This window comes from Schistocerca gregaria, chromosome 7 (assembly GCF_023897955.1).
Source record: "Schistocerca gregaria isolate iqSchGreg1 chromosome 7, iqSchGreg1.2, whole genome shotgun sequence".
NCBI lineage: Eukaryota > Metazoa > Arthropoda > Insecta > Orthoptera > Acrididae > Schistocerca > Schistocerca gregaria.
Genome location: NC_064926.1, coordinates 547,150,489 through 547,170,380, shown reverse-complemented (window position 1 = coordinate 547,170,380; position 19,892 = coordinate 547,150,489). Strand labels below are relative to the sequence as shown.

The following is a 19,892-nucleotide window of genomic DNA, read 5'->3' as shown; positions in this document are numbered from 1 at the left end:
GCAAATAAATAGTTAAACAGACAACAGAAACACACAAATATTGGAAAATGCAGAAATTTGAAATCGGTATACTGAAAATAACTAATTTCTTTAGTAATTCATACAATAAAGCAAAGTGCTGGTCAGCAAATGACTTCTTTGATGAACTAATCCATACGATAATTAAGCCAGAGTACATTAAAACTAAAAGGTTACTCAATTTTCTAAGTTGAAGCAAGATCTTAATATATTAATTTGCTAAAAGAATTTTCACTATTTAGGAACCTAAAAGATTATTTATGAAAGAAGAAAGTAGGAGCTATTGTATCAGATACGACTTAGTGCTAAATGTCTTTCTGACAACTTCACAATTAGTAAAATAGTGCCAGAATATAAACTATAAAATGTACTTTGTCCTACCTTAGATATAAGTTGAAAACAGAAACTTAGACTGTATTGTCTGTTTCTCAGGGACATGCAGGCTGCATGAATGACTGACAACAAGCGGTAGGGAGATTGGAAGTAGAGACGCAAACCACAGTGAATACAATTTCCTCCCACAATTTTGTCAATCAGTGAAATTAAATGAGTGTTACAATAGGACACCCACCACAGTGCCGAGTATTATAGTAAAAGAAAAATGTGAGTGCGTTGCAGTGATAAAAATCGTGTGTATTTTCTTTTTCAGGAAGAGACTGATTTTAAAGAAAAAAAAAATAACTATTTTGTAACCATTGAAAAATTTATATTTCCATGTAAATGTATGTAAATAATTTGTGAATGTCTTCTGTACTAGGTTTTCTATGTGTATATGAGTATGGTTATTTTGTGTATGTAGTAATAAGGAATTTCCTAAGAAGAAGCAACTTAAGTTGAAAGAGGTATACTAAAGTAATCCATCGCTTGTTTGTTCTTTTAGAAATTTAATTTTGTTCAAAAATAGATTTTCACGAAAATTAAAAAGGGGGTGATGAAGCAAAGCAAGCGCTGTATCATGTATAAGATACAGAGGCGAGCGAGTGCGCGGGACTTACCCTAGTTCACTGCTAGTAGCGTCACGTCATCGTAACGCGCCTGCATATAGTATTGCACCACATTTAACATAAAAGTAAAAATTAAGATTTGTGTGTAAAACTTTGTTAAAGTATAGTTCTATGTAATAATGTTTCAGGTAACAAATCTTAATGTTATAAAATTAGTAGTTTACGTAAAATTCACGTTTTGAAAGAAAAATAGGAGGCGCTAAATAATGACGCTAGGAAGCCAAAATTTGGTGAGAAGGTGCAGTAAGAAGTCATTAATGAGTGGTGCTGGTTTCCAAAACCATAAAACTAAAATTGACTCCAGAATCCGCGTTTTTCGGAAAAATCAGAGGCGCGAAATAATAGAGCTACAATATTGAAAATTGGTAGGATGCTTCAGTTCACCCTAATAATAATAATGGAAATACCACAATCAGTTACCTCTTCTAGTTTTTTAGTAATTTAGTAAAAACTACTTTTGTGAGTAAAATGTACATAAGCATTATAGATTAAGTACTTTAAATTTTAATGATAAAACAAATTCTTTAAGACCAATGATCAGATAGGACAATTAACAAAGCTACACCAAGTTTTAGTCTTGTAGCATAATTAACAGCTGATACAAGTCTTGATAAAGCTATGGTTCAGAGGTAACAATCTACCGTTAGTTCCATTGTAAAAATTCTAGAGAGTAAAGTTTTAATTTTAGCGGGCTGAGATTTTCTACGTGCTTCTGTACTGCTCAGATGTATGTATACAAAAATTGAGAAGTTTGTAAAGCTATTATTAAATGTGATATTTAAGATTATGTGCCTGAGATAGCGATCATTTGTTGGCTGCAGGCATCTGCATAGGAACGGAAAGAACAGATGCTCTCTTGGCGGTACGCGCCGGAGCTATATAAAAAGAGCGGCAGAGGCAGTAGTAAGCTCACTCCGCATTAGACCAACGCCTAGTCCACGCGAGCTTAACGTCCGATCGCGCCTCGCCTCGGGTGACGTCATAGCGGGCTGTGACATGCGCGTACTTAGCAATGTAAACGGACATTGAAAATCGCGAGGACTGTACACCGTCCTGGATCGTTTAGACTTCGGTAACAAACTGTTATTGTGCCGTCCGTGTGAAGTATAATTCCGCGTGGCAAGTGGTGACTAACTCCACTTTTAAGGCGAGCATTAATCTTTTTTTTTAACATTATTGCGAACTATTAATAGAGCACCGTTAGTTAGAGTAATGAACTATTCGGGAGGAACTTGCTGTAGAAGTCGCCTCTGAACTATTAAACGATTGGCTGAATTAACAATATTTAATGTCTTTAGCATTTTCAGAAGTTTCGAGTAATTTGTGTGAGCCTTTAAGATAATAAAATCTTGTTTGGAACTTTAAATTTTATTGAAGCAGCCCTAATCCCGTGAAGAACTATGGATATTTTTCGTTTAGCTGGGCTGTACAGGAATGTGGCCGTGCAGACTGGAAACTAAGGTCAGTAAGTTTCCCTTCGCTTTCCGACTGGCCATCAAATTAGTTGCCAGGCTCGCGTGATTTAAGGTGGCAATGTTCAACTTTCATTCAACATTAAACAACGACTTCTTCGCCGTCCCACATATGTTGCATCGGCAATAGTCTGTTACGTGAAATGAACATTCAAACAACTCATTCGACAACTTCTTCGCCGCCCCACAGTAGTTTGTGCACCAATGTTGACCATCATTCTGCGGTGGTGTAATGGTTAGCATTTCTGCCTAGCAATCAAGAAGACCCAGATTCGAGTCCAGACCGCAGCACAAATTTTAATTCGTTTCGTCTGCTTTGATCATTATTGTAGATAATAAAAAGGGGCTTAAATGACTCAGAGAAACATTTAATTATAAGATCATCCATTAGGTGTTGTGGATATCCTATTATCCCCATAATTCTTCAGTTTCTTTCTATAAACATTATTGAATGTTTTTATACTCTGTTTCTCGATTATTTGTTTAATTATAAATGTTGCATCTGTTGTTGATATGCTCCTCTCAAAACCCATTTCTTCTTTGCCTTTTAAACTCTCAACTATAACATTTAACCTCTCGTTCACTGCCCTTGCATAAACTTTGTTATGCCATCCATACCAGTAGCTTTTCTAATCTTTGCCGAGTTGAGGGCTTTTCCAGATACACATTGTCCACATATCTTATTTTAATTTCATTCTCTTTATCTCTGTGGAGGAAGTCTCTTCATACCACAAGTTCTTGTTATGTTCTATCCATTATCTTGTTGGATGTTAATTTATTTGAGCAACTGCTTTTTCTGCCTGAGCATTTTCATTGTGTATTTTTCTCTTGTTTGTAATTCTGATGATTCTACTCAGCTGGTTCATTGAAATACTTAAGGCAAGTGTCTTGATTTTTCTGTGTAACCTTATCTAATTCTGGTGTTCGAACTTTTAACCCTGTCTTCCTTTTCATCTTTTCCTTTTTTCCTATGGCTTCTTCAGCTGCTTTCTTAACTGCAGTTTCCATATTCCTTCTCTATTTCTTCCATTTCTTCTTTCTCCTCTAGTTCCTCATTAAATCTATTGTGGTACAGATCTCATATGCTTTGTTTGTCTAGTAGATATACTTTGCAGATTTCTTGCTTCATCTTTTCTTCTATCAGTTTTTTTTTTGTTTTTTCTCCATTTTGGGTACACATCTATTTGAGATACCACTGACAAATGGTCAGAACCAATGTCACATCCCCTGTACACTCCTGTATCTCTTACTTCGCCCTACAATTTTTCATGGATGATAATGTACTCAATAAGGGACTTAAATCCTCAAGCTGACCAAATATATTTTTGGAGAAGAAAGTATTTGTTATCTTTTGGATTATTAAACGAAACACAATCTCCAACCAATGTTCTATTGTTATTTATGATGTTTTCTCCCATCGTTCTCACAATCTTTGGGATGGTTTATTCCCTATTCGTGAATTTGAATCTCCTGTCAATATTATTTTATGGTTACTGTTCTACTTGTTTGAAAGTGATGCAGTTTATCAGTGTAAAATGCAATGGTAGTCAAGTTTTGTCTCTCTTCTTTTACAGTTAAAACTATGCTTCTTTCATTTATATGACTATACCCTGTAATTCTTTTTTCCGATTTCTTATGTATGTAAGCTCATGTAACAGCAAATATTCTTCTACATACTTGATAACCTGTAGCTTTTTCTTTGCTCCTGTTATGGGAACTATATCCACCTCGGTCTTCTTCAAACTTTTCTTTTTTGTCTGGTACTCCTCTGACATTCCATATTGCTACATTAATTGTATTTACAATCCATGCATTCTTAAACTTTCTTTTAGCCAGGTTTGTCATCAGTATATCTGACCCTGATCCGAGGCTCTTTCGGGCACTCGTAGTAGCTGGAAAAATTCATCTTGCTGCCAAACGAGGGCCGCACAAGTATCAGGGAGTATACGTGGGCAAGGAAAAAAAATTCCCGGATTTTCCCCAGTTAAAAACACACTTCCTCCCGGACGAAAATACACTTTTTCCGTGTTAAGTAACAGGATACTTTCCCTCGGAGCTGTAAAACTTATCAATCCTTTGAAGGGTTAAGGTTTCATGCACTGGCTTAAGGTTCCAGGCACATTAGCAAATGACCGCCTATGGGGTGGGATGGGGGTTTGAGGGGGGGGGGAAGGGAGGGAGGTGTAGGGGGGGGGGGAGGTGGAAGTTTGATGTGCAGCAACAAGTACAACATTGCATATTGTCATATTACGAAGGTATAAATTTGAATTCTGCCAAACACAGCACATTAGTTACCGAATCATTGAAATTGAGATTTTGATGCGCTTTTGTAAGTCAATCATAGCTCATGTCGTAAGTCAATCATAGCTCATGTCATGTGATCTTGCAAGCCAATAAAAGCAGATATTCAGAGCATAGAACTCGTGATTTAGTCAGTCAACAGCAACAACACTGTTCAGAAGCTTGAATATACAAGTATGAAAAGTTAATGGTTTAAATTAATATACAAGTGTGGCTACAAGAAAAGTGCGCTTTCAGATATAATACTGGTCTCTATGATCAATTAGCCAACAAAAAAGCTAAGCTTTTTGATGTATACATTGGTCTTTTTTTTACATGTTTTACACTTCAAGATACATCACACAAATGTACCAGTAAAATTTCAAGTTTAATGCTCTTTGATTTAAGAAATTCATCACACATTCTCTTAGGCAACACAATTCATCTTGCGTAAAAGGAAATTTACATTGAAAGTGGCGCTTTTTAAACCACTATTCGCAATATTTTCCTGCGAGCTATTAGAAACAGGTTCGTTTCAGCAGTTGCCATTCATAGCCAGAAAACAGTTATTATTACCCGTACGCAGCTACGATGACGTAGGAAGCCTGTATATTCGTACCATTAAAGCAGTAAGCGAACTTAGATAACGTAATAAAAGAAACAGGATATCAGATGATACTCCAAGAGCACTGAAATTTCGTAAACCATACTAAAATACCCCATTCTGCTTAAAGTGTACATTCATATGTCCAGGTTCGCAGTGAAGTCGGCCCCAACCTGATATCTACATCTACATCTACATCCATACTCCGCAAGCCACCTGACGGTGTGTGGCGGAGGGTACCCTGAGTACCTCTATCGGTTCTCCCTTCTATTCCAGTCTCGCATTGTACGTGGAAAGAAGGATTGTCGGTATGCTTCTGTGTGGGCTCTAATCTCTCTGATTTTATCCTCATGGTCTCTTCGCGAGATATACGTAGGAGGGAGCAATATATTGCTTGACTCTTCAGTGAAGGTGTGTCCTCGAAACTTTAACAAATGCCCGTACCGAGCTACTGAGCGTCTCTCCTGCAGAGTCTTCCACTGGAGTTTATCTATCATCTCCGTAACGCTTTCGCGATGACTAAATGATCCTGTAACGAAACACGCTGCTCTCCGTTGGATCTTCTCTATCTCTTCTATCAACCCTATCTGGTGCGGATCCCACACTGCTAAGCAGTATTCAAGCAGTGGGCGAACAAGTGTACTGTAAACTACTTCCTTTGTTGTCGGATTGCATTTCCTTAGGATTCTTAAGCTTTTCAGTACGGTTTTCACTAAGTACATTTTCTTGGAGTACCTATGCTGCATTATCTCGTATTTGGTTCTTCATTATCAATAATGCAATACGTGCCAGAAAATGAAAATGTGCACTTTAAATCCAGCAAACAGTTGAAACTAGCCAATAGTCTGGAATGAAACACTTCGTTTCAAATAAATTGACTGCCTCAGCGGAAAATATCAATAACAACCAAATTTCTTTAGCAAGCCGGCGAACTTCACCATTCTGCAAGGTGATTAATGCTTGAAAACCTTGAAATAAAATAAAAACCAAAAGACTGAAACGAATAATGTATTTTAGCTTTCCATAATTATGTGAATCTAATTTAATTCAACTGATGGCTACCGGCCACAGAAATCCATTTTATTTTTATTTCACAAGAGAGCTGTAAGCAAAGAGGAAACAGCAAAATCACTGAATGTAAACACTGCAGGCCAGAAAATTTTTTCCGGGTAGCAGCTGACTGCTTGCTTCAGCCGATACACCCAACAGCCACACTGCAAGCACCCAGAACTGGGGGAATGTCCTGTTCATACGCGACTCAACTGGCATCTGCTCTAACGATGCTAACGTAAACAATTGTGGCATTGCGTTCATCGCAAGCAGTTTGCTGTTATGAAGCATTGCATAGTCTTTTGTCCTAATACCTTTAACGCATTTTGCTGTTGACATATGTTTGCGTGTGCAGTTTGTTTCATTGTTAATGGTGCATTTCCTTTGTAACTTAAGTTTCACTTTATTTTTTTCTCTCGTTTATGTTTTATTGCCGCAATATAATTCTGCAGTAGCGGGATAGAGTAATATTCTTTGTTAGACTATCAGTTGTTAGCAATAAAAATTAAAAAAAAATTGAAAACTGAAACACTGAAAAATTCTCGAAATTCTAAAAAATTTCCGCATTTTTCCCGGTTTTCTCCCAGATGGAAAAATTCCCGGATCTTCCGGGGCGTATACACCCTGAGTATACTTGGATAGTAATGGGGTTGCATCTTTGTGGCTTTCCAACCTGTCCGATTTTCTTTTAATGGTTTACGCCCCAAGGGAGGCGGGAGGTAGTTATCCCTATGCCCAAGACCCCTCCCTAGCCCCTACTTATAACTGGAGATGACAGATAAAGGACAAGGTAAGGACAGGAGAAAGGGATCAATAGGCAGTTTTGCGACACACAGCGTCTGTCTCCTCCCCTTTGCCCTGTACATTTAACAGTGGGCTGTTTATTCATTATTAACTCATGGAATAATTTCTTAGACTTAAATCAGTATGTTAACAAATCTATTACTTTGCAGAAACAAACTACACAGAAAGGGGAAAACTGTCAAAATACAAATTTTGCAGGTCACATGTAGAGCAACTAGTGTAAACTCACATTTTAATACACTCTTGTGCACCATTTTATAATCCCTTCCTGAAGGGAAACCTTTATACAGAAGTTTTATATCATATTTGAACTTTCACTACAACCATTTATCAAACCAACAAGCCTGAGCGTCCATGGAAGCTGTGCATGGACAACATTTTTTTCCCTTTATTTAAAAAAGAATATCAAACTGAGCAATAAAATGTTAAGAGAGACGAAATTAAATACTTGGATGTGAAAGTAAGGGTATGATGTATATGGCACACTACCTCTTCACTATTCTTCGCATTTTTCCATGCTTCACACTTCTTGAGTATCTTATTAATGGGTACTTGGTACTGTATTTGAATAAATAACTGCAGAAGCAGTTATTAGTGCTCTGCGTCTACTGACTTAAGTTTTGAGGAATTACTTTCCCCATTACGGAAATACAATAATTCATTGATGGGCAACAGCTGAAAGTAGCATAAATCAAGCAATGTGTTATCACTTACCTACAATGACAACATCTGACTTTTCTGACACAGGCCATGTTGATGTAGAGGTTCCGGGAACTCGCATCTTATTCCTGAGGTCTTTCAGATAATTGCATGAAGCATTCTGCTCACATAAGAAGGTATCCAAGGATTTTCTTTGCTCACTTTCAAATTTTACTCTACAAAGTGGAGCTAATCTCATGTCACTTTTGACCTGTAATGAAATATTATGTTCAGATATGAGTCTCTTACATGGATAGCAGCTTTTCTGTTAAAGCACATAAGCAAACCGAGTGTATCATACAACACAACGACATTCCACTACCTTGTCAATGCTAAATTATTATACTAGTCTGGTTCTTCTCGTAAATATAATCCTATATCACTGCAAAATACTGTATTTACCAGATTATAAGATGAGGTTTTTTCCTCAAATTCGTCATTCGAAAATGTGGTCGTCTTATATCTGCAAATTACTGTTGAGGTCAACGTTTTTAGAATTTTTAATAGATTAATACAGGGATCATTTTACATTTACAGATGAAGCTTTGGGTACTGGGGTTTCATAGGAACTTATTTCGAATGATCCCAAACGGAAGGGTGCAGCAAACAATGCTCGTGTTCAAATAGGCTCGAAATTTCCTGAAGCGCTTGATACAGTATCGACCTTGCTTGACCAATCACATGACATTTGACTTGTGGCACTAAAGCAAGGAATACACAAGAAACTACATACTAGTGGCTACAACAGTCTAGATCTCTGCTTAAAAATTGATGATTTTGTGAAACACTTGAGGAATTAACATTAAATTCTATCAACTTAGAAACTTTTGTTGTAAGTGAACAGGTCTGTAACAAAAGTTCTCACACATATGGATACCATATACCTACATTTAAGCTGCTTTTTAAGTAAAGGAAACATTCATAGGTGAAAATCTTCTCCTTGAAAAACCGTTACTGGATTCCAAACACACGTCAGTATTTTATTTGTTTATGAGAAGTTGTAATGATTTGGCACTTTGGTTGCAAATGACAACAAATTGGTTTAAAAGAGGGGTGGGGGGGGGGGGGTGGGGGTGGAAAGGACCAAATTGCTAGGTCATTGGTCCCTCGTTCCGAATCAAATAATTTCACACGGATGGGAGTAAAATATTCAGTTTTAATCTGCCAGGAAGTTTCACATCAGCGCACACTCTGCTGCAGAGCGAAAATTTCATTCTGGAAACATCCCCCAGGCTGTGGCTAAGCCATGTCTCCACAATATCCTTTCTTTCAGGCGTGCTAGTTCTGCAAGTTTCACAGGAGGACATCTGAAGTTTGGAAGGTAGGAGACAAGGTACTGGCGGAAGTAAAATTGTGAGAACGGGGCGTGAGTTGTGCTTGGGTAGCTCAGATGACAGAGCACTTGTCTGCTAAAGGCAAAGGTTCCGAGTTCGAGTCTCGGTCCGCCACACAGTTTTAATCTGCCAGGAAGTTTCAGTTTCTTTTTCTTTATTTTATTTCTCCTTGTATTATTAAAATGGAGCTCATCAGTTATCAGAATAGACATATGTTAACCGTTTAGACAAAAAAAGATTGTAATTTTGATTAGTCAGATTATGTTAAGAAATAAATTTTTCTCGAGGAACCACTTCAAAAGAAAAGGAGGGTGGGTCGTCTTATAATCGGGCAAATACGGTATTTTACTTTTCATTATAGTTAACACAAAGTGTTGTCTTACTTCAAATGGCATAAATGTTTCTGATGGCCTGTCTTTTATTTCTTCCATAGGTTTGGAATCCGATTTCCTTGATAGAAAATAACTAGTGAAAGCAGCTGACTCTTTTCTTTTTGCATCTTCTTCTGCCTGTTTCTTTTCATCTTTCTTTTTCTTCTCTAACAAACGCTGCTCCTCTTTTTTGCGTTTCTCTTCTTCCTTGAGTTTTTTTTCTTCCAGTTTTGCCCTATAGAAATAAAGTGTCAAATCAAAATTTCTAAATCACCGATAACACACACACACACACACACACACACACACACACACACACACACACAAAACATGAAAACTGCAAAACCATCAAAGTGTGCATGGATATATGGGCAATTAATGATACTTCCAGTGTATTATAGAGAGACGTCCAAAAGTTAGTCCGTTTGGCTGGTTAGTTACTTGTTCCACAGTTTATATTAATGATGAACATTATGGTGTGGAACATGTCAACGGAACAAATATACAACACATATGGGTACCTAGAAAAGTGAAAAAATATTTATATGGCTGCAGCTATTTAGATACTTTCTTTGTAAAATGACTAATTACTTCTATTCATTAAGTTCTCTTCAGTATAGAAGGAGTTGTTACGGAGAAACATCTTTAACACTCGAGCAGGTGTGCCTCTGTATATAGTGCACCAACCAAAAATAAAATGATTTGTGCAGTTCCATTGTTGTTTTACACCTGCAAACTCACAGCTATTCCTTCATTATTTCTTTGTGTAAAATAGTGAGAAATTGTGTTGGCATACATCCACGTGAGCAGCAGTAACATAAAAATACAAAGTAAGCCAGGTGAGCAAAAATTTACGATCCGTGCAGAAAAGCGACCCCTATTACGAAGTAGCAACGTAATTCCACATAGAGGCAGTTGTCTACGAGATAATTAGTGATTGAATAAGGGTCTGGCTGGGAACTGATGAAACTGCACTGCTTAATGCTTTGAGTATGTCATTACTGTCTCTGTAACATATGTCCGTGGCAACAGTGTTAATAGTGAAAATTTATTTCATTATTGTTTAATAAAACAGTGGTTTAACTCATACATGAAGTAAGTTTATTTTCTCATTGTTTAAATAAATTAAGACTGAACTGTGATTTTGATCAAATGTGTTTAGCCTGATAACATAAAGACAGCTATTCTATACATGTGTACAAAGTGCGCCGTGCACCCGCTCGTGTTACGAAAAAGGGCATGCGCCTACTCGAGGGTTAATTTACTTTTGAAAACACTTCTGCTGTCTGTCAGACATCTATTTTGCTTAGGAAGATTATCAAACAGTTTTATAGCTGCATATTTTACCCCTTTCTGTGTCAAAATTAGATTCATTAAAGTGTAGGCAGGAGCTCCAAACGTAATTCTAATTATTTTGTTTTGTGCAAAGAATACTTTTTGTGTTAGTGAGGAGTTACCCCTCAAATATTACCCTATATTACATCAGTGAAAGAAAATATGTAAACTAAATTAACTTACTGAATTCTACAGGAGAATCAGAAACAATCTGAAAAGCTCGTAACAGTGTTAGGTAGGTTGCGCTAAAAAATAAAAAAAAATGATATGTTGCACTATTTCAGAGTTAATTAGCATTAAAGTTAGCCAAGCATGCCATTGACACACAAATTCAAGTGGCCCGCCAGACGTGGTGTCACCAAATGTATTCTTTGGTTTCCTAAAACCAAACAAGAGAGCAACATGACTGGATATGGGACAGCAGTAAGGATCAAACCCAAGCCAAAGTCTCAGCAGTCTCGTGCACAATCATTATGCTATGAGAACAACTGGCTAGGCTAACTGTATACGGTGGGTGACTTGAATTTGCACACACAACCACCGACTAGCTAACTTCAAAACTCATTAACTCTGGAAGAGTGCAATGTATTGAATTTTTTCTTAATTATTTCTCAGCACAATCTACCCTGCAACACCTTTAAAGATTTTCTGACCACTCTGTATATCCACAAAGTTGACAATTATTTCTACATCAGAAATAGCTGAACTTCAGCGATTTAACAAGTCTACTATGCAATTTTTTCCACATCAAGTTTTCATCAATATACACACCTAATTAACTTGGAAATTACTATTCTGTCCCTTAATTTTGTATCAAGTTCTGGTCACCTGATGACGATAAAAAGAACATCTTTCAGAACAGGTTTTTTTTTATCAGATAGTGACAGTGAACAAGCTAAAGAATAAGGCATTTAAACTACAGATTTATACTTCACACAAATTCTGTGTGGGCACTGAAAAGGAATTAACAATATCCATAATAATTACAATTCCTCTCATCCTCAAAACAGCTGTGCCGGGGATCTGAGAGACCTGCCACTCCTTTCTAACCTTTTAAAACCTAGCTTCCTTTCCTCTCTGTGAAAGGAGTAATAGTTCCTGTGCCCAGACTTAGTATATTCGCTTTTAAACACGCATCTGCAGTGCTTGAATTTCACCTTCTGAAAGAAAGTTATAGCAGACATTCTTTCTCTGCAATTTTGTAGCTTTCGCTGGTGACCTTTTCTTTTTATAGAATTACTGGCGGGTGGGTGGGGGGGAATCCTCTCAACTCCAAATTCTTAATTCAACATTGGTGCAAATATGCATGAAAAGCCACACAACAATAATTTTCAATTACTTTACCAATTATTTAATCTGTCTTACAGATAAAAAAGCAACATTTTTGGGAAATGGAAGTGTTTTTCCTTGAAATTGTCCTACAGATGAATTTTTCCATTTAAAAAATTTACATGGCAAAGGTATTAAAAAAACAGGCATAATGCTACATTAAAATAGCCTCTATTTGCTAGTGTAAACACTCAAAAGGGAAAAGGATGTATGTATTTACATATTTTATTCCAACAAAAAGAGTTGGTATTTACCATGAGCATGCGTGTTTTCACAAAATTTATTAGCACGTAAAATTAAATGTTTCTATCAATTTCATACAAAACATAATAATTTGATGGTAAAGCATTTTTATTGCATACTTCCCCTTTTATATAAATTACTAACCTGAAAAGGATTTTTTACTGACTGACAAGGTCTCACAGTGCATCAAATTTAAGCAAGCCAATTAATTTCTGACTGATGGCATTTTTAAAAATTATTTAAACCTTGGTAACTGTAGGCAGGTCTGTAGCAGTAAATTTCAAAGTTACCTACTGCCAAATAAATTGAAATTGACTGCTCGAGTGAAGTTGACCACAAAGTTCAAGGAATATTTTATGTTAAATAACTACACATTGGTGATGAAAATTCTTTTATTGTCGTTACTATATTTACTGTTCAGAAGTCCTTAATTTGTGGCAATGGTATGGTGTGCAGTATTCCGAACTCCTATCTGAATAATAATCATTTTCAGAAGGATTGATTCTTTGAAATGTTTTTAATGAGTTAAAACTTCCATTTGTGTTACTGGCATAAAAGAACTCACATACTTACGTCTCTTATCTTTAGAGCATTAACCATTCACGACACCCAGAGTAACAATGAAAGATGATCTACTTCACTTACCTATTCACAGACATATAAATAAAACATTCCAAATTCTTGGTGGAATAAGGGTGGAGTTAAGTCTCTCTTGAGCAGTTCTTTTATTTGCAAACCTTCGTGAATGGGGAAAGTATGTGATCTAATGAACATAGGAAAAATTATACAGAGTGGATGTGGCAACAACTGACTCATAGCAGTCTAGTGGTGGAATGAGGAAGCAGTTGTTGGAAGTGGCTGTATGATACCTTATGAATCTGACGTGTTGGCACAGTTTCATTAGTGCATCACACAGCAGAGATAGTAAGACTAATCAGTGTGAAAATGCAGTGTGTGTGTACAAACATAAATTTGGTGAATCGATGAAATATAGCTTGGATGTTTTAGAACCGTGTTTCTCAGAAATTTTAAATGGATAAATAAGGATTGACAAAATTAGTTGAGAGTATAAAGTTCCTAAAGGAACCCTAACAAACATTATTCATGGTCATCATGGTAAAACACACAGTAGTCAAGGCAGTTTTTAGTGCTACAGACCAAGAGAGTGTGTTTCGTCGGAATTTCATAAAGCAAATTTGTGATAACAGACTTCTGTACTAAAACTTTCTATGTTACTCTGAAATTAGTATTAAACTTTAATTATTATTCACTTCATGTGGGGTACACCAATGCAGTTTTTTAAAAATTCCACAATCTGTTAGAGAAAAATGTAATAAATACCAAAAAGTTTAATATGTTTATTTGACACCATGAACAGTCACTAAAACAATGAAATTTTTAGAAGGTTAAATAACTATTCTAGTTTTGACACAATGAGTCATCATTTTCAAATACAATCACCAACCTGGAAAACTGCATTAATAATTTCAACCACACTTCTTTGAAATATTGCAAAAAATACACTAAAACCAGTATAATGAAGCAAAGACAGCAGAAACTGGTCACAAGACGTCATGACAATTTTTGATTGCTCAATCACTTCACACTTTACTGCAGTGTAGATGAAAATTTTATCGGCACAAATTTTAAGAGTATATAAAATCTTTCATCCTGATAAAGTTTTAATCTACACAGCATTAAAGGTATGCAATGATTGATCAACCAAAAACTGTCATGACATCTTGTGACCTATTACTGCTGCCTTTGCTTCCATTTACTGACTTTAGTGTACTTTTTGCAATGTTTGATAGAATTGTGGTTGCAATTATTAATGGAATTTTCCAGGTCTGTGATTACGTTTGAAAATGACGCCTCAGTGTGCTGAAACTAGCTATGTAATATTTAAAAAAATTCACTGTTTTAGTGATGGTGGATTGATGAGTGTTTTTAGTGTCGAATAAACATTTTAAATTTAATTCAGTCACACTCACTGACGACAGTCAAAATAAAAAACCAAAATGTTTATTACTGCAGTTCAATACCCACCCCCTGAAAGAAACACCTATAAATTAATGTTACTGGTTTTAGAAACAAGTAAGTGTAAAGTACAAAATTGATCAACGTCACCCAATCTGATAGTATTCTGTATAAAATGCACAACATGGGAACACTATAATTTATTTGTAATTGTCAATTCAAAACTAACTGTTGCTAATAAGTAAGCAAGCTCTTGAATGACAATTTTAAAAGGCACCTTATCTGCAGTTCGTTTCAATTAATTTCCTGAATTATTGTTTTTATAATTTCTTTTACTAAATGTACAATTTACTTGTGCTGTAATGCAATGAAATGCAGTAGAAATGTATATTTTGTTGTTCCATTAAAAAATAATAAAACAAATGAGGTTCCATCAATTAAAAAATACAAGTATTTTCAATGCAAATATGTTTCATGTGTAAGACATACAAGGGAAAACCACATAACATGCAAATAAGCAGTAACTCGATAATTTAAACTGTAAATAAAATTTCTAGAACTGGTCCTATTCTGTCACAGCTTAAAAAACTAGTTTGATGACACTCTGAAAGAGGTTAATTAGTCGCTTCTTTTAATCAACATCTAGTGATCATTGCCAAAAGTGAGAAATTAAATTTTTTTAATGTTGAGTAATGTCTGATTTGTATTAGGTTATGTCTTTTATAAAAGTATTTCTTGAATTATAAATAAACCTATTGTGGTTAAAGTGACAATGTTCCATACAATATTAGCTTAATACATCATATAGTAAGCTCACGGAAAAGGCATTGTTAATGGAGTTGGTGGTGTACTAGAGCAAATGGTATGGCATGCCGTTTTGTATGGAAAACATCCATCTACGATTTTTGTGGTCTTATATGATGTGCCAAAATAAACAGAGGAAATCAATTACAGTGACATTGTGTCCAAAGGATCACACTGAACAGCTTAGACATTTATTTCCTGCACCTATTCATGATACCAGTGTAGTGCCTACAAACTGTGCACTATGAAGTGACCATCACCTAGAAGGGCAAAAGCATCAAACCGAATATTTTTACAAACATTTGCTAGCATATCAAATGTTAATTCAGAAAAGATATATTTTATGGACATGTGAAAAACTTTAATTGTAGCTGAATATACCTTTCACTAAGTTAAAGAATCCCAGCCAAATTTGTTCCTGTACACAGGACTGTAAGCATTTGATGACTTAAAACTGGAATTTTATCTTTTCTGTTTAAAAGAAATCAAGAAAAGAATTCATGACAGCTGTCATACTGTAGATATATCCATGAGAATTGACAAGACACATGACTCAACTGGTAAGGTACTTAGAACTGACATTACTGTTGCATTGACAGAGGAAGAAAGAATCGTTTGACACTCCTGTTTGACCACTGGGAGAAAAAACATTACTGATTCCTGCACTCTTCAACTGTTGAACAAATCCACAGCATAACATTGACATAATGCTATTCACATCTGAAATGCAACTTCCCTATTCAAGGCAAAGCACAGTTAGAAAATAAGTGAACTGTTTCTTTGAAATGTGGCGAGTGGAACATTTTTCCAAATTATAAAGCCTTTTCTAGGACAACTGTTATTGACTAGTGACAATCTAAGGATGGTGTTCATTATCTACTACAATACAATCTTGCAGAGGCACAGGTGATTTTCCTGTTCTTTAAACTTCTGCGTATTTCCAAGGACAAAAATCCAAGAAAACTGACTCACTTTACATAATAATAATAATAATAATAATAATAATAATAATAATAATAATACAGCGGAACATGCAACTAACTACTTTAACTATGCAGCACAGGTGACACATGAGAGGATAGTAGCAACCAGACATCAGCAAAAATCCTTTGTGTAACAAATATTACCCCTCTTTAAATTTATTTTTAGAGATAGAAAAGAATAAGTAACTTACTCCAGCTCTGCCAGCCTTTTTTTCTCTTTCTCCTCTTTCTCCTTTTTTCTTTGTTCTTCTTTCTCCTCTTTTTCCTTTCGTTTTTGTTCTTCTTTTTCTATTTTCTGTCTTTGTTTCTCTTCTTTTTCTTCAGCCTTCTTTCTTTCCCTTTCCTGGAAAATATTATTATTTTTTGGTAATACACATCACAAAATCTGACACAAATAAATAAATAACATTTCTACATAAAGCAATTACCAAACGTTGCCGCTCTTTTTCTTCTTTTTTCTTTGCAGATTCCATTTGCTTCTGTAGCTGTTTTGGGGTGAGTTTCTTTGCTTTTGGTGTTACTTCAGGTGATGTAGCTGCCTTATCATTCTTGGGTGTTAACAGACTTTTCCCAGATTTTCTCTCTCTCATTTTTTTCTCGGTGCTTCCCTTGATGCTTCCTGAGTCACTATCATCCTTCTGTTGTTTCAGTGGTGTCACATCTTCATTCTGTACACTTAAATTGCCAATTTCAGATTTTTCTGAACTTTCTTCCTTCTCGGATATATCTGGGCTTTCCCCATTTTCATGTTTTTCTAAACTTTCCTCGTTTTCCAGTTTTTCTGTGCTTTCCTCATTATCAGGTTTTTTTGAACTTCCCAGTTCCTTGTCAGTCTTTTCTTCGGTGCCATCATGAATCAAAGTGTCAGATTCTGCCTTATCAACTTTTTGATCCCTACAATCGCTTTGTTGAGCAGAAACAGTTGCACTCGCGAGTGCTTTTGTGCTATCTTTGATCTTTACTGAGTCAACAGGTTTGCTAGCAGAAGTGTAATTATCTTCCCCACATATGTCTATTACCACCTTATCAGACGTCTTTGCGTCACAGTCTTGAGTTACTGAGTTTTCAGTCTGAGAAGGTTCTGTATTATCAGTAGGGTTTTTTACATTTTTAGTTGTTAAGTGGTCAACAGAATTTTCATGCCCATCATGTTTTTTGCCAAGACAGTTCTTTTCATCTTCTTTTATTGTAGAATGTTCATTTTCTTTTAGTGACTTTGCTATTTTACAGTTATTTTCATTCTTTTCAGATTTAACAGAACCACACACATTTTCTTTTGCTTCAAGTGGGACATCTGATTTATCACACTTTACAATTTTGGCTACTTTAATATCACCTTCTTCACTCAATTTACGTTTTTTCTTTGTACTTTGATCAGCTGCAGGTTTCACAACAGGACTCAAGACTTGAAATGGCAAACGTGCTGCAAAGGAAACAAAACAGAAATGAAATTGAAATATTTAAACAACAATTACAATTTTTTTTGACAAAAGATGATGAAAGCCAGCCTGCAAGAGGAGCTTGTGGGCCACTCATTATGCTACTAGTAAAGCTGAAGACATCATGAAGGATTCTAAATGTATTGTATTTGAGTTTTGCATGCTACATAGTTAGTCAGTGCTCTTACCTGTTTGGTATCAGTCGACATGTGATTCATGGGATTTTTTTTAGATCTGTGAGTGTCATGAGTGCCCCAGTATCATAAGCTAACATACCAGACATAATTTGATAGGCTAATTGTTATTGATGGTAATAGTAGAAGGCCTTTACTATAAACAAATTTAGGAGTGAGAATGAACTGTCTAATACATGCCTGTTCAGGGAAAGTACAGTTGTATACCTCCAATAAATATCAAATGGCATCCACATGTACAACTGTGAGACAACCGCAGTAGGACGCACATATGAAGTAAACTCCCCACATAAAAACTTTTAATACAGACAATTAGAGTTACTTCTGTGAGGGATGAAAGAAGGAAACATATTTGTAAGCAAATTGTAATGAACAGAATGGCAGTTAAGTAGACAGTATAATGAAGTGTTTTGACCAAACACCAGATGCCTGTGCATTGTGACTGCCAGAATTACATCTACGATGACACCAGCACGGACTATGTGTAAGGGAGAGGGCAGATTTATGGCAACTGCAGATGCACCACCCCTAAAACAGTCTAAAATGATGGCCTTGCTATATAGAATTCTAACAGGAGCAAGGTCGAGGACTTGTGACGTAATTTAAGATTTAAAGTAACCTTATATTTTGATCCTTATTCATTACCGGGGTACCAATCCACCTTAATACTTAACCGAACAACACAAAAATGTAACTGCTAAGTTGGCCAATTTCTCTGAAGTCATGCCAAGTTATCTGACCTACGACATTGACTTTAGTGACTTAATGTTAAAATATTGAGAGAGTTCTGCACACTTGATAATACTTTAAGAGTTTGTATCAGCCTTGCATTCTTCAACTCTCACGTGACAATGTGTTTGTAATCAACAGAATTAACTGACAAATAATTTTAGTAAATTACTGTTATTATTTGTAAGGCATCAATTATGAATTATAACACTGAATGGAGATATTTTACTGTGTCAGTAATATTTACCGATACCCTTGTTTGTCTCTGCATGTTTCAAAGACACACCCATACAGTCAGGTGCATTCACATTACATCATCAGGATTAATATGATTTACATAACAGTGTGTGTGTGTGTGTGTGTGTGTGTGTGTGTGTGTGTGTGTGTGTGTGTGTGCGCGCGCGCGCACTTTGTTCACAACTACAATCTTTCTTTCTACGCTTATTTAAAATCAAACTCACAAAGACAGAAAAATAGTTCATTGAAGCATGGCTGCATGATGGCCTAATATGCAACTGATTCATTTGTCTGTTTTAGTCTTAATCTACCACAGAAATGTTGATAAATGTAACTCAACCAAATGCATACTATCCTGTGAAACCTTACTAAATATGCTGAAAACTACCCGCAACATGAGACCCAAGTTCCTCCTGGCATATTCAGTTTTCAAGCAACTTACGGGAATTCAGACAGGTAATATCTACAGTAACCATTGATATTTTGGCGGGAGGACACCTCACTGTTTTAAGGCACAAACTGCATTGGACAGGCAATGTACAAGCAAATTTACAACCTCAGTTCTTAGAGTAATTCAGGAAAGATAACACACATGCACTGAACACTAGTGCCACCAAATATGACTAAAGTCAGAGATATCAATAGTGAAAGACAACAAACTAGCAGGTGAGGTAACATGTGAACATCATATCAGGAACTCAGCTGACTTCTTATGTCGTTTGGAGGGAATGTGGTTGAATGACTTGATATTTTAGTAAGTTTTGATGTTGTCTCTCTCTTCACTCATGTTCCTCTGTCTGATTCATTGTGGTTAACTGAGGGTTAGTTTAGTGTTGAATTAACTAATAACTAATCTCTTGCGACATGTGTTGACATCCACTCACTTTTAATTCAATGACCAGTATTACGAGCAGACAGATGGAGCTGCGATGAGTAGCCCATTGTCTCCTGTGATAGCAAATTTGTTTATGGAAGACTTTAAGAAG

At 35.9% G+C, this 19,892-nt stretch overlaps 1 protein-coding gene across 2 annotated transcripts in view; it reads right to left on the bottom strand.

The window, feature by feature from the left end:
• The window catches only part of LOC126281360 (chromatin assembly factor 1 subunit A-like), a 90,099-nt gene that overhangs the window by 51,649 nt on the left and 18,558 nt on the right, over positions 1 to 19,892 (bottom strand). For both annotated transcript variants that reach the window (XM_049980272.1, XM_049980270.1), the window contains exons 4-7: positions 16,736 to 17,730; positions 16,499 to 16,650; positions 9,649 to 9,871; positions 7,947 to 8,142 (exon numbers count right to left, since the gene is read on the bottom strand). In XM_049980272.1, the coding sequence (XP_049836229.1) occupies positions 7,947 to 8,142; positions 9,649 to 9,871; positions 16,499 to 16,650; positions 16,736 to 17,730 (1,566 nt within the window). The remainder of the gene's footprint in view (positions 1 to 7,946; positions 8,143 to 9,648; positions 9,872 to 16,498; positions 16,651 to 16,735; positions 17,731 to 19,892) is intronic.